Source organism: Ochotona princeps, chromosome 3, assembly GCF_030435755.1.
Source record: "Ochotona princeps isolate mOchPri1 chromosome 3, mOchPri1.hap1, whole genome shotgun sequence".
NCBI classification, from domain to species: Eukaryota; Metazoa; Chordata; class Mammalia; order Lagomorpha; family Ochotonidae; genus Ochotona; species Ochotona princeps.
In genome coordinates this window covers 24,499,537-24,513,705 of record NC_080834.1, presented here as the reverse complement: position 1 = coordinate 24,513,705, position 14,169 = coordinate 24,499,537, and the positions used below count along the sequence as shown (strand labels likewise).

Below are 14,169 nucleotides of genomic sequence, written 5' to 3'. Positions count from 1 at the left end.
CTTGTCTGGTAGATCTTCTATGTCTTCATCTCGCATCTCCGAAATAGACATTGGCTTTCAATCCTTTATTGGTAGGGTGTTGGCACTCTCATCTGGATCATTACCTTTTCTGGTATTTCTTCCCATTGTGTTAGTGTTTCTTTTTTGAGAGACCTAGGCACCAGTGTGCTGAGGGGTCTCCAAGCACTATCCTGTAGAGATCGGAGTCTGCAGGCGTAGAGTAGCAGGGTGTGGGAATTTTCAAGGCACTTTTGGTGCGTCTCCAGAACACTGGACCTCAGGGCGCCACTTCCAGGGCCCAGAGGATTCAAAGCGCACTCTCAGCTCGTCCCCTACAGGTATGCTACCACAGGGCGTGGGGGAGTGAAGGCACTCTCTGTGCGCGCCCCCTGTGCACTGGATCACAGGGCTCAGAGCAAGGGACTATAGGGCGTGGGGTGTTCCAGGTGCTCTCTGGAAACGCCTCCTGCGCAGGTCCGCCCACCCCAGCACTTGCAGGGGACCGACCGCCCCGGCGCTAGCAGGGAACTGCCCAGCCCAGAGGCGTGCTTGGGTTCCTGTGGGATAGCACCGCCCAGCTGAGTGCCAGACCGCAAAGGCACAGGGGAGTATCCAGTGTGCCTTTTACCTTCCTGCCAGACACAGTTTTGGCAGTTTCAAGGCACTCGCCCTGTGTCTCTAGAGGCTGGAGTCTGGGGGGGGGGAGGGGCGGGGAGACGAGCACCAATTGTGTTCAGGCTCTGTCCGTGCCCCTGGGGGGCCAACTCCCAAAGCCTCCAACCCACCACTGTCCCCACCCAACTCACTCAAACCTCAGGTTCTTGCAGTCTGCCTCTTCCTCTGGTGGGAATCCTGGCCGCCGGTGCGTCTCCCGACTGCTGCGTCCGTTGCTGGTCTCCGCGGGTCGCGATGGAGCCTGGAGGCTGCGGCTGGTGCAGGTCCCGGGGGTTGGCAACCAGGGTGGGCAGATGCCTGCGGGTCCCGGTGATTCAGGGTCCTGGTGTCCGCAGCGGGGCAGGTCCTGGCGAGTCCTGGTGATCAGGGTGAGCAGATGCCAGCGGGTCCCAATCACCGCCGGTCCTCACGGCCACAGCGTCTGCTGGTCGGTCTTTGAGTGGGTCGGCGGCTTTCAGCGTCTGCACTCAGAGGTGACTCAGCAGGTCAGGAGCGGAAAGTCGTCTTCCCTGTCCTTTGCTTTGTTTTTCCCTGGTTGCTCTACCGAGTTGTGTGGATTTTTTTGGCTCCACACTGTCCAGGGAACTTCACGTTCTTCTCCCTGTAGTTCTATGCTGCTCCACTTACGCTTTTGTCGCGTTCTAGCCGTCTCTGTCTGTGAGCTCTCTCACAGTCTTCCTCCTATGTCGGCCATCTTGCGAGTCTCCAAAAAATTCAAGTTCTTAACCACATCCTGTGACTACTTCATTGACATTTCAATTTTAGCTTATACACCTTAAAATGACTATAGGGTACTGGTCAAGTCTCGTGTCTATTTTCATTTTAGTATTTAGCAGTTTATAGTGTCGAAGCATAATTTTGCTGAACTTGGCAGATTTTAGGATAGTCTAAACTGGGTTATAACTCTAACAAGGCATATGTCAACAATTGAGGTGTAGAACAGTTTTAGGAGGGGTGTGCAGAGAAATCTTCAGTATCCTAGTGAGGAGTAACTAATCTTTGTGTCCTACCTAGTAAGGTATGTGTGAGTCCACGCTGACCATTTCCTGTCTGGTTCTAAGCTTTCCTTGTATTTCTCTGTCTATTCTAATGTGTGTGTGTGTGTGTGTGTGTGTCTGTTTGCGGGGGGGCGCCTCCGGAGCGACCCTGATGGTCATTGCAAGAGAGGGTGGGGATCCAAAGTTGGAACTAAGTAAGGACCAGACAAAGCTCCTCTCCCTAGTCCCTTGTTTAGTGTTCTGTAAACAAGCATGTTTTAACATGGGCAATTCTTTATGTAAGGTTTTGAATTTTTTTTTTTTGAAGCAAATTGACAGAGAAAAGCAGACAGGGAGAGATCTTCAGTCTGCTGGTTCACTCTCCAAATGGTTGCAATTGGAGGAACAGAGGCAATCCAAAGCCAGGAGCCAGGAGCTTCTTTCAGATCTCCCATGTGGGTGCAGGGGTCCAAGGACTCGAGCCCAGGGATGCTGGCGCCACAGGCAGAGGGTTAGCCCATTATGCCACAGAGCTGGTCCCAATGTTTTCCATTTTTTCTTTTAGAGTTAAGATTTAATTTTAAACAGAAAAATATTCCTAAACAATTCAGTTCTTTTGTCTCAGTATCACAGTTCAGGTCCTGAAACTTGAAACATTTATATGTTTATCTGAAAGAGAGACATGCTCCTGTCCACAGGCTTATTCCCTAAATAGACGCAACAAACAGGCTGGGCGGAAGTCAGATGCAGGGAATTCAACCGAGGACTCCTCTGCGAGCTGCAGGGACCCACTGCTCGAGCTGTTGCTTGTACTTCCCAGGGTATGCATTGGTAGGAAGCGCTCGGATGTAGATGCAGGTATTTTAACGCCAGATACCGTCCCCCTAAGTAAGCATTTGCTTGCATACATACTATTTGTCTTAAAAATGAATAATTATGCATTTCTCTAGAATGTTTTCTTACCAGGCTTGATGAGACAAATCATTTCTTAATACATTCACAGGAAACTTAATCTCAACCAAGAAAATATCTTGGACCAAGTTTCCATTGTTCCACAAGTCAATCCTGAAAATGGAAAACTGACTTCAATGTTTGTAAATAATGTTTAAGATAATGCATACTTTCAAATAACTTCAAATTATTTTGATCTGTCACAGCATTAATTTTACATGCTTGAAAGTACAAGATGTTAGCACTGTTAAACCTCATTATCTAAACTAAAAGAGCAAAATACTATTAGCAGTTTTTACTTAGAAGCACAAAAAAAGCACCAATTTGCCAACTGAATGTAAAAGAAGGCATTTACATTCCTTACTTTGAAATTCTAAGGTTTATTGTATCCTAAGGCAGTAAAGACTACAGTTACTTTATTGGATTTGAGAAAAGAAACCAACACAAGACTAGCTTCTCTAGTATGACTGATTAATATGCAAAGATACGTAGTTTAGACAAAGACATTCCTGATCACTCCAAACACAATGTTAATACACCTTTCAGATCAACACACTGTGAACACCACACCTGTACATACATTTACAAAGCTTTTCCTTTCAAAATGGCACAAATATTTAAGACCTGGGATATAGCACAAACTTCAAACACATGCACCTGTTGAATCATCTTTCTTACCTCACTGAAATTTCTGCTAGTCAGCAGATAAGTTAAGAAGAATAAAAAAATTATTTCTAAATTGGCTGAGACACTTAGATGTTATGATCCATTAAATTTGAGGAAAATCAAAACTACAAAAGCAAAAATTACATTATTTTTTAAAAACTGACAGACCTCTGACTAATCTTGCAATATTCTGAGAAGATAACTTACATTTAAAATAGATGCACGTTCCTCTTAAATTTCATCAACTAACTCACAAGAAATAATCCTATCAGCATTAATTCACCTTTCAAAATTAAATTTAGGATGATTTTTTGGCACAGAAAAAATTCTGTTAACCTTCAAAGCACATACCTGATTTCTAGTTTTTCGATGTCCTCCTCTTCCACTTGTAATTGGGACTTCCTGGTGTAACTACTGGATATGGTTACCTACCAGCAAAATATTCCAGTCCAAAAAATAACTTTTACTACCTTTTTTTCCTAACCCTAACCCTATCAGGTCTATTCCCAGCCCCAAGTCTTGTGCATGCTGGCTAGTGTTTCAACCCAGTCCTGTATGACCCATCCACAGTCTTATCTCTTGCTGTTGGGTGTTGCAATCCAGACTAACTGGGCATGACTCACACCCTATCCTATCTCTCATGCTAAGGCCTGGCCCAGCTTGGCCTGGACCCAGACCTGGCTCATACAAATATTGAGGACTGTTACAGGCTTGCTTTGTTTGGTCTACTCCCAGCCCTGGCTCCCATGCCCTCCAGAATGACCTGTGGACTAGTATAAAATTTCTCCAAATATCCCTACTAACGTTACTCCAGGCCTTGGATATCATGTATACCAGTGGGGGCAGTGGCCTTGCTTGGCAAGGTATGCCCTTAGTTTTAACTCTTGGATGTGCCAGTGGGGGCTGCAGCCTGGCTCCACCTGGCATTCTTCCAACGCCTCCTATCCCCAGCCCCAGTGGGTGTCAGGTGGGTTCCTGTGGGATGAGTTCTGTGGTCCTTTCTAGCTCAGCCTGTCACCGCCCATAAACCAGCAGGCGCTGCTGTCCCACAAAGGGTGAGCCCACAGTTCCCCCACAGAATCTATCCCCAGATCTGGTTCTCTCATATTCTGGTTCGTGCTATGGCCCAGCCTGATGTGGTCTACCCCCTGCTCTGACACATTAGGATGGGCATTCTAGCCTACCCAAGCCAGCTGTGCCCTCCAACACCAGCTTTTGTGAGTGCCAGAGAGTGGCAAATGATGCTGTTTAGCCCAGCCCAGGTCTCCATGCGGGTGGATGCCTTGGCCTGACCTAGAGATGCCCTGTGGTTTCCCCCTGTAAACCATCAGGTCTCAATGCCTCCATTTATCTGCGAGTGTAGTGGCCTAGTCTGTGGACATCCCAGAAGTCATTCCTCCTGTCAAACATGCCCTTAGTAGCTCTTACTCCAATATATTCCCAGATGTCCCTCCCAAGGGAATCTGCAGCACCCTTGCCTGTGGTTAGGGTGGCATGTTCCCACCTGGTTTCCCCACCTTTCCCATAAATCTTTAAACAAAAAATAAGCAGCTATGCTGGAATATTGGTATAGCTAACATAAATTTGGCATGATCCAGGTCGAGAATGCCTGCCAGCTACTGGGTGTTTTTTCTGCCAACACTTGCCTAGGTACAAGGCAATCTAGGCAGTTGAGGAATTCAGGTTTAAACAGATGGTTTTATGTATTTCCCTGTTACTGGTAAGGATGGACACATGAGTTAAATTTGTCTGATCAGACACTATTGGAGGAATGTTCTCCAGCTCTCTACCCTCCCTCTGCTTCCCCATGCCCCAGTAAGACAGTCCTTCAGCTTTTGGATTGTGTTTAGAGTGGGGGAGGTAGAAAGACCCTCGATCCTTGGGTATCAAGCTGCCCAATCATGCAGGCCTAAATTTAGGTCTACCCTTACCAATTCCTGTTTCATAAAATAAATATGCTTTTCAGCTAAGCTCTCTGGAGTTGGGAGTTTACATTTTTGCACCTCAAGCATCCTAACTTAAACATGGATTTTTGAAGTGTCATTTAAGTAATTAACATGGGTACAGTCCTATGTGATGGCAGAGGAAAAGTTCAGGGGCGTTGGTTTTAGGGTAGCATTATGGAATAAGGCGAAAGTCTTTCCTTGAAGTTGGTGGGTAACAGTCATTTGGGTAGGGTAGTATAAAAATTTGTAAAGGAATTTTAAAATAGGTTTATTCTTAGGAGTCAGAAAAAAATAAAACAGTGTGGTTTAAAATCTAGGCTGGCGGCTGGCGCTGTGGCATTACAGGCTAAGCCTCTGCTGCAAGGTTGACACCCCAAATGAGAGTTGGTTCTATCCTCATGACTCCACTTCTGATCCAGCTCCCTGGTTATGGTCTGGAAAAATAGTAGAGGATGGTCCATGTCCTTGGAACCCTGTACATCCACATGGGAGACCTGGAAGAAACTCCTAGCTCCTGGCTTTTACTTGGCTGAATTTTGCCTTTTAAATAAAAATAAATCTTAATTTTCAAAAAAGCAACTATGGACTGTGGCTTGAGATGGTTCAGTTAAATTTGTCTGACACTATTGGAGTGTCTGATTCTGGCCCCATCCTTTGATAGTTGCATCATTTCTGGCAACTTAATCTTCCTGGGCAACAGTTTCTTCATCTGTGAGAGAGTGGTTGTGTTAACCAGAATAGTGTTACTCTAGTACATAGAAAAACTCAATAATTGCTGCTTTAAAACTGTAAGATGAATGCAGATTCTCTCTTGGTGAAAATCACACTACAATCCATACCTCTAAACTATCTATTTTGCATCCAGCAAAAACTGGGAAAGGAGAGTTGGAGGTGCAATTCCTGTCTTGGCGGGTACTGGAATGTGAATTTATTGTGACAGTTTGGTGTGGGGCAGAGAAGACAAGCCCTTCCTTGGCATATAATGGGCAAGCAACCCCTGAGGTATATGGATGCAAGGGCTTGTAGCGACTGCTGGAGCATGGGAGAATGAGATCATGGTTGTGGGAAGTGGGCTGGAGTGTCCAGTAAATGAGAGGCTGAGGGTGGGGTGACCCATGTGCAGCCTGGCTTTTGGCAGGCTATGTAGCCTGACCGCATCCCGAGTCCCAATGGGGTCAGCTTGACAGCCAGGGTCTTGGCTTGGGCCCTGGTGGAGAATCCCTGCCCTCAAGTTGGTGATCAGCAGCACATCTCACCCTCACAGGGACCAGGTTTTGTTTCACTAGCCGTGTGCAGACTGTGTGCACTTGTGTGGCTCAACCCATCACTCCCCCAGTGTTTGCAGTGGGCAGCGTTGTGGGAGCAGCTGCCCAGGGAGGGAAGCTTGCCCTCATTTTCTCTCCTTTCGGGCCTGCTGGGCATGGGCAGCCAGCTCAGGAGCTGTGTGTACTCATATTTTGTGTCCACTGTCGTGAGTTCCCCAGGTAAACACAGAGAATCATGAAGACGGCACTGCTGTCTAGGTCTGTGTGTGTGTCTGGAGGTCACTACATGGCTCTGCTTGGGGTTGGAGAAGTAGGGGGAGGAGTGGGGTGTACACGGTGTGCCAGCATGAGAGCATTTGCCAAGATCAAAATGTTCCCCATGGCTGTGAGCAGATGAGATCTTGGAACCTGGAAGCACACAGTCTCAGCTCCAGCAGGGGCTTTGGCAACAGCTCCAGTGTCTTCAGCTACAGACACTGCCTCTGTGCATGCCAAGAAAAGCAAACGCAAGCCCCAGATCTCCTGTTGCACTAACTGGAAAGAAGCCCACAGCATAGGAGCTGGGCTGGGAGGAAGATCTTCCCAGAGCTTTGTTTCCCACCAGCCTCCTCGCATCTGAACCAAACAAACAACACACTGGTTATAAAACCTACAGGTCTGGCTGGCTTATATTCTGGGATTCTCCTTTGATCAAATTTCCTATGCTATGTTGAGATGAAACCATGAGTCAAGCTGGAGGCTGTAGTTGTGTCCCAGACATGTCAGACTGAGGAGGAGGGGAAGGGGCCCGGGAAAAGCAGAGCTTTTCTTCCACCCTTGGGAGCTGGCTCTTTTGGTGGCCTGGGGTATTGTCCATCAAATGCTCTGAACATGGCCCTTGGGAAATACATTCCAAGTCCCTTTTATGAGTTGGGGCCAGGAACAGGCACAGAGATGGTTCTAGAAGCTTAAAGAACAAGGCACCTTAAAATCTTGGCTGTCCAAGATTATAACATAACTGGAATGCATCTTGTGGGAGGTAATTTTTCTCAACTTCAAGAGCAGAAAAGCAGATTTAGTGATATTAAGGGAGACAGTAGCTACCAAGGGAAAGCAAGTGACCATGGTTTATCAAAGAGAAATATGAGGGCTGGCAGCCCCTGGCATGTGAGGAATCTGAGATCTGAGGAGTCCGAACTTTTTGTTTTTAAATTAATTTTTTTAACTGGGAAAGCAGATTTACAGAGAGAAGCAGAGACAGAGAGAAATATTTTCTGTCTGCTATTTCACTGCTCAAGTGGCTGCAACAACAGAGCTGAGCTGATCAGGAGCTAAGAGCTTCTTCCGGGTCTCCCACATGGGCGCGGAGTCCCAAGGCTTTGGAACCTTCCTCTACTGCTTTCCCAGGCCACAAGTAGGGAGCTAGAGGTAAGTGGAGAAGCTGGGATATGAACCAGCGTCCATATGGGATCCCAGCACTTGCAATGTGAGGGCTTTAGCCACTATGCTATCATGCCGGGCCCGAGTCCGAACTTTTTTAAAAAGTCTGGGAGCTGCTGGGAGCTCCATTCTCCAGCTCTTCCTCGGATATTTCCTTTCCTTTATTTTATTTATTTGAAAGTCCAAGCGATAGAGAAAGAGAAGTTTAAAAGATAGATGATAGATACATAGAGAGCTCCTATCTGCTGGTACATTTCCCAGATGCCCACAGTGTCTGAGGCTAGACCACACTAAGACCTGGAGCCAGAAATTCAAAGTTGGTCTTCCACATGAGTGGCAGGGCAGGCACCTAAGCACTTGAACCTTCCCTGCTGCCTCCCCACGTGTGCATTAGGTGTAGAGCCAAGCCCAGGCCCTCAGGCAAGTGGCAGCTTTCTGAAGAATGAAGCATAGTCCTATTCCCACATGGTTGCCATATTTCTAGATTAAGATCAATGAACAAGTATTGGTCATATTTAATGTGTAAGTATTAGATTTCTTATGTTTTATTCCAAAAATTAATCTTCCTCCCTGAAACTCAGAAATCTTTCTGCCTTCGGTCTCTCCCTCTTCTAATTTGTGCTCCATGCTCTGTTACACTGTCCTTTGCAGAATGATTTGTGACAAGAGATAATTTTCAGACATATACAATGTAGGGACTACCCTAAAAGATTCGCTGTGCTCAGCTCTTAGCTTTAGCAATGATCAACATTTTCTCCTTTATTTCACAGCAAATTCCAGACACCATATCCTTTTCAACCTTGAATGTAGTTTGTTATCAAGAAAAACCATGCTTCTTTATTAGTTTTAAAGTTTTTGTGGTGCAACAGACATAAAGCAGTGCCTAAAGCATGCAGCAATGTTTGCTGTAAGACAAAAAGTAAAGAGAACACTCTAGAACTGATTCCCTTTCGAAGCAGTTTGACTCACAGATGGTCGACTGGATGGTTTTCGGCCTCCTTCTCTTTAAGCTGCCCCAGGGAAAACAGAGCCAGGATTTCCGTTCTGGTACCATCATCCATGACACAAAGGACTGGATTCTATCGTATCCACCCTGGACATTGAAATGGGCCCAGGCTCAGTGTACCAACCTAATTCTGCTTGGAGACATCTGATTGGTTGGGTTGAAGTTACATGACTGTGCCTTGGCTGCTAATAAGTTGAGGAAGGGAATTCCTGACTGTTTTCTCCCAAGGAAGGAAGCAGTCCTGCAGCCATTCATCTTTTATCTTCCCTAAGTGGGAAGAAGATTCGGGTCTTGAGCATAAAGGTGAAAACATTTGTTGTCCCATGTGCTTACATCTGGTTCAGGTAGGCCTCCTGAGCTCCAGCTGAAAAGTGTGCATTGTGCTTGTCAATGCCTGTTTGTCCCAGGCTCTGCCTGTTCACACCTGAGCCACTTATCACGCCCCACATAGCCCTCCTCTCTTGCTTTCCCTGGTGAACGCACTGCCATACTGTAGCTGCTCCAACCAGAAATCCAGAAGCCATCCTGGAACTCTCCAGCATCTTCCGTATTTACTCTTATCCTCACCAGCATCTCAGTCCCTCCCCCTCTCTCTCCAGCTTAGCTTTTGTGTGTGTGTGTAAGTCAGGCCCTCACTATTGCTTACCTATGTGGCTTCCTCTCACAAAAATATTCCAGGGCAGGTAATTAGGAGGTGAAGAACACAAGGATGGGGGAAGGGGACAGGGAGACACAGAAGGGAGAGCAGCCAGAGGTTGTTATCAAGCCGGCTGTCACTGTGGGCCATCGAGGCTTCCTCCAATCAGGACACACCAGCCTCATGCCTGTTGAGGGCTTCTAGGCATTCATTCTCTGACACCTAAAGCTTTTCCAAGCAGCCAGGTGAGCTCCAGGAGCAAGAGATAGCTTTTAGGGGACAGAATGTGTGAGCTGGACTTAGGTAACGAGCACTGGTGAGGGGCAGTGAAGCGGCAGGGTCATGGTAACAGAGTGCAGGTGCTGCTGGCATGGGATGCAGGGCTCCTTCAGACCCTCCGCGCACATACTGGATACCTTTTGGTTCCACAATTTTCTGTTTTCAGCTATAATGGTGTTTCTGAAATTATGTTTTATCACATTATGGTCCCATTGAAAATGCCTTTAAGGTTTTCTATAGTGTTATGTGTAAGATCCAAGTACTCTAACAAAGCTTATGCAGTCTTTGTCGTGTGTCACTTGCTTACTTCTTTGATCTGCTCTCTTACTATTTATAGAGCTTTTTAAAATTTTTTTTATTGGAAAGGCAGATTTATAGAGAAAGATCTTCCATCCACTGCTTCACTGCCCAACGATCACAACAGCCGGAGTTGAGCTGATCTGAAGCCAGGAGCCAGGAGCTTCTTCCAGATCTCCCACATGAGTGCAGGGTCCCAAGGCTTTGGGCCTTCCTCCACAGCTTTCCCAGACTATAAACAGGAAGCTGGGTGGGAAATGAGCAGGGAGGACACTAACTGGCATCCATATGAGATCCTGCTGCTTGAAAGGGGGAGGATTAGCTAATTGAACCATTGCACCAGGCTGCCTTCAAAGTTTTTAACACTGCCTTTTAATTCTCAAACATAAAAGTAGCTGAGTAATTCTATTCAGATCATAGTATGTGGCTGCAATCACTCATTTGGTAAAGGCCAAACATATAGTAAGAAAATGTCTGATCTCTATAGTTTACTTTTACTTCTCAGTTATTACCTCCAAATATCATCTACCCTGAAGATTTTTGTACTCCTAACATACTAAGTCCACACACAAACACTGCTTAGCAAATTATTCTAGATGGATCCTAATTAGATATGAAACAGAAAATATATTGAAGTGAGCATTTGATTTACAGCAACCAACTTGGTGTTCTGTGTGTTGGTTTATCCAACCCAAAACTGATTTGTAATGTGGTTTGTAGAACAGAGCCAGTTTTCAAAAGGGATACCATTGAGCAGATAAAACCTGGCCACTCATCCTTTGGGCTCTTTTGTTCTTCAAACTGAGCACAGATAAAGACAATGTCCCACAGGGAGAACACGACATGTGAAGGAGAATCAACACTCGCCTGACCCCCCAGGCTGGACTGCATCAGGAGAGGAAGTCCATGTCCTGTTACTTTAGCCATTATGTGCTTTGGTCTAGTTGTCATGCCCATCAGTCTGTCCTAACTGGTATAGTAAAAGGAACATAGTACATGAAGTTAGTGAAATCCATATGTGAAGTCACTGGGACAAAACAGACACAAGGAGAAGGGAACTTGAGAAGAGCCACAGAAGCAAGGCTGTGACCCTGGAGAGCTAAGCTTGTGGTCAGTGTCAACGCCACGCACATCCTCCTGGATGTGGTCATTGGTGCCCCCGCTCATATCTTTATAATAAAGAGAGTAACACAAAATGAAGCAAACAGACATCAGAACTTCAACGTGCAGCTATTCCAGCCAGCTTCTCCTGGAAAGAAAAGGTCTAGGGGTGGAGTCTGAAGTATATGCTGAAGCAGCAAAAAAGTTGAGAGGCATATGAAAGATTTTCTTAGAGATACTGAGAGTTTGTTTCACAACAGGTCAAAGGCAGCAAAGATAAAAGGTACAGGTCACCCTGTCCTGACTAGCATCCCCAGTGGTCTGCGCACATTGACTGGGCTGTGGCATTTATAGCCGTGACCACATGGACAGCAGTGAGGCCACAAATAAGGCGGAGATTTGAGGGATCGAAGCAAACACATTCTGTTCCTTGTTAGCCCTCCCGACTGTGGCATCAGATCTCAGGGGGAGGGAAACCTGGGGTGGGGCAGGCGGGCCTTTGACATCATCGATACCTGGCAGACACAGCTGCTCTGCTTCAGTAACCTCTGAAAGCCCCTCCTGAAGTTGTGTCACCCTGTAACCCATCGTGAGGTTCCTGCTGCTGTCCCAGGGAAGGTGGAGTTTTGCAGCCTTGTTCCCTCTAGTGGTTCTGTAGTACCACTACAAGAGGTACTTTTTTGGTTTTTTTACAATCATTCTTCACAGAAAACTTTAATGTGAAAAATTGTCTTAACAGCACAAATTTGGCCTTCACAATTAAAATCTCAACATGAATTCCAGCCTCTTAAAACTGTAATGTGCATAAGGGAAAATACGTTGGTTTCATCTGGTAAGAACATGATATGGTCAAACTACAGGCTGATTGTTGGCCCCAAGGTGTAACTTCCCCAGAATGTCTGCTGTGTGGCACTTCCTGGTGAATACTCGGCACGTCCTGTCCTCAAATTATTTGAATCAGCCAAATAGTAACAAGCAGCCCTGACTGAATCGTGCAGAGAAAATGGCAAAACCTAGAGCCACAGAAGAGAAACACAGTAACTCCCCCAAGGACCTGAATTTAGATTTACACCTGGGGTGACCTCTGGAACCACATACATATTTCTCCATCTGATAATTCTGTAATACTTAGTGGTCAGATGCAGATAAACAGACCAACTTTCAGTATTGCTAACTGTCTATAGGAAACGCAGTGATCAAGCCATTGTCTTCATCGCCTGATGTGCTGGGCCCCTGCTTCCAGGTAAACAAGCTTGTATCTTATACATCTTAACCCTGGGACACTGCTGTCTTTCATCCAAGTCTTTAAATGTCTCTATTGCCTGCCCTTCCATCCTCCTACACAAAAGCTACCAAAGTAAACAAGTGACTAATGACTTCCCAGTACTTCATTGGGCTTTTGAGACCTTATAAAACTCATCCAAGATTTGGGTTCTCTGTACTTACTTGCTAAGAACTCAGATTTAAAATCTTACCTGGAAACTGTTTACCTACTTCCTGTGTCGCTGGAAGGGATTGGGTTAGTGAAGGCAGAGTGAAAGCACAACAAGGAGTCACAGTAGGGTTCACTGTAAATAATTTAGCCATCTTCCTGCTCAAGGACGTTCATGTTTTCCATCTTGTTAGCACGACGATGTGGCTGTGCCCAGCGTGAACATTTAACACATCTCTCTGCAGGGGTAAATGAGCACTTCCATCCACTGGTTCACTCCCCAGATGCCTGCCAATGTCCAGGGTGGAGCTGGCTTTGGGGCCTGAAACAGGAGTCGGGGAGTGCAAGCCAGAAATCCCGGGTGGTCGGCAGGAACTCAGCTATTTGACCCAGCAGGACTGCCTCACAGTGTCTGTGTCAGCACAAAAGTGGAATCAGGAGCTAGAGTTGAGAATTAAACTCAGGTACTCTGAAATGGTGTACAGCTGTCTTAACTGGTATTTTAACTGCTAGGCTAAACACCTGCTTCACATACAAGTATCTGAAGGTAAATACTTAGAAAAGAAATTATGTTTTTAAAAAAATTATGTTGCCTTTTTACTAGTATGTTTCTTAATCTCTCAATATTTTAACAGCTTGAGAAGACTTTTTTTAAAAAAAAAAAAGGTATATCAGGATTTGGGGGCAATAACTAATGGAAAAATCAGTTGAAAAATACACAAAACCAGAGAGAGTGGGAAATGTTATTGTCTCATGCAGGCAGTCCCAAGGCACTATGATAGCTATAGGGCTACAGCCGTCACGGCTCAAGGATAAGGGTGCTCCTTGTTGTGACCCCAGTCCCACCTTCAAGTTAGCTCTCCTCATGGTGGCAAATGATTATAGAAATCACAGGCTAGGGCCAGTGCAGCAGTTTAGGCCTCCATCTGTCCCATATGGATGAAGTTGAGTCTTAGCTGCTCCCAATCCAGCTCCCAACTGAAGGCCTGGGAAAGCAGAGGTTGGTCCAAGTCCTTGGATCCCTGCTCTCTCCTGAGACCTGAAAGAAACCCTCAGTTCTTGCTTCAGCCTGGCCTAACCCTGCCCATTGTGGCCATTTGGGGGAGTGAGCCAGCAGATGAAAGATCTCTTCATTCCTCCTTCTCTGTAACTCTGCCTTTCAAATAAAAAATGTTTTAAAAAGTAATCCTAGGCTACATTCAGAAATACTATGTTTTCTCCCATGTCCTTTTTAGGGTGAGGAGACCCATCCCAGCTAACTGCAGTTATATAAGCACATGCCTGCCCAGTCCTTGTGAGGGAGCTCCTAGACCAATGAAGACTCACTGGGGCTGCTACAGAAGACCTGGTGGAGGAGAGCGTCCATTCCACAGGGAAGCAAAGAAGGGAATGAGGGCTGTTGGATAGACACCTAACAATGTCTGTTCTGGATCACTTGTGATAGTCTGTGTTATTCTTACTATGCATAAAAATGAAATTACATATCCACTCTGAATATTTCTATGGCAGTAGGGTTGA

The 14,169-nt window shown here is 45.9% G+C and overlaps 1 protein-coding gene across 1 annotated transcript in view; it reads right to left on the bottom strand.

The window, feature by feature from the left end:
- The window catches only part of LOC101520060 (ras GTPase-activating protein 2-like), a 38,285-nt gene extending 24,767 nt beyond the window's left edge, over positions 1-13,518 (bottom strand). The window contains 3 exon segments of the mRNA XM_058661222.1: positions 2,616-2,717; positions 3,621-3,739; positions 13,498-13,518. Coding sequence (XP_058517205.1) covers positions 2,616-2,717; positions 3,621-3,739; positions 13,498-13,518 — 242 coding nt within the window.
- Positions 13,519-14,169: the final 651 nt, after the last annotated feature.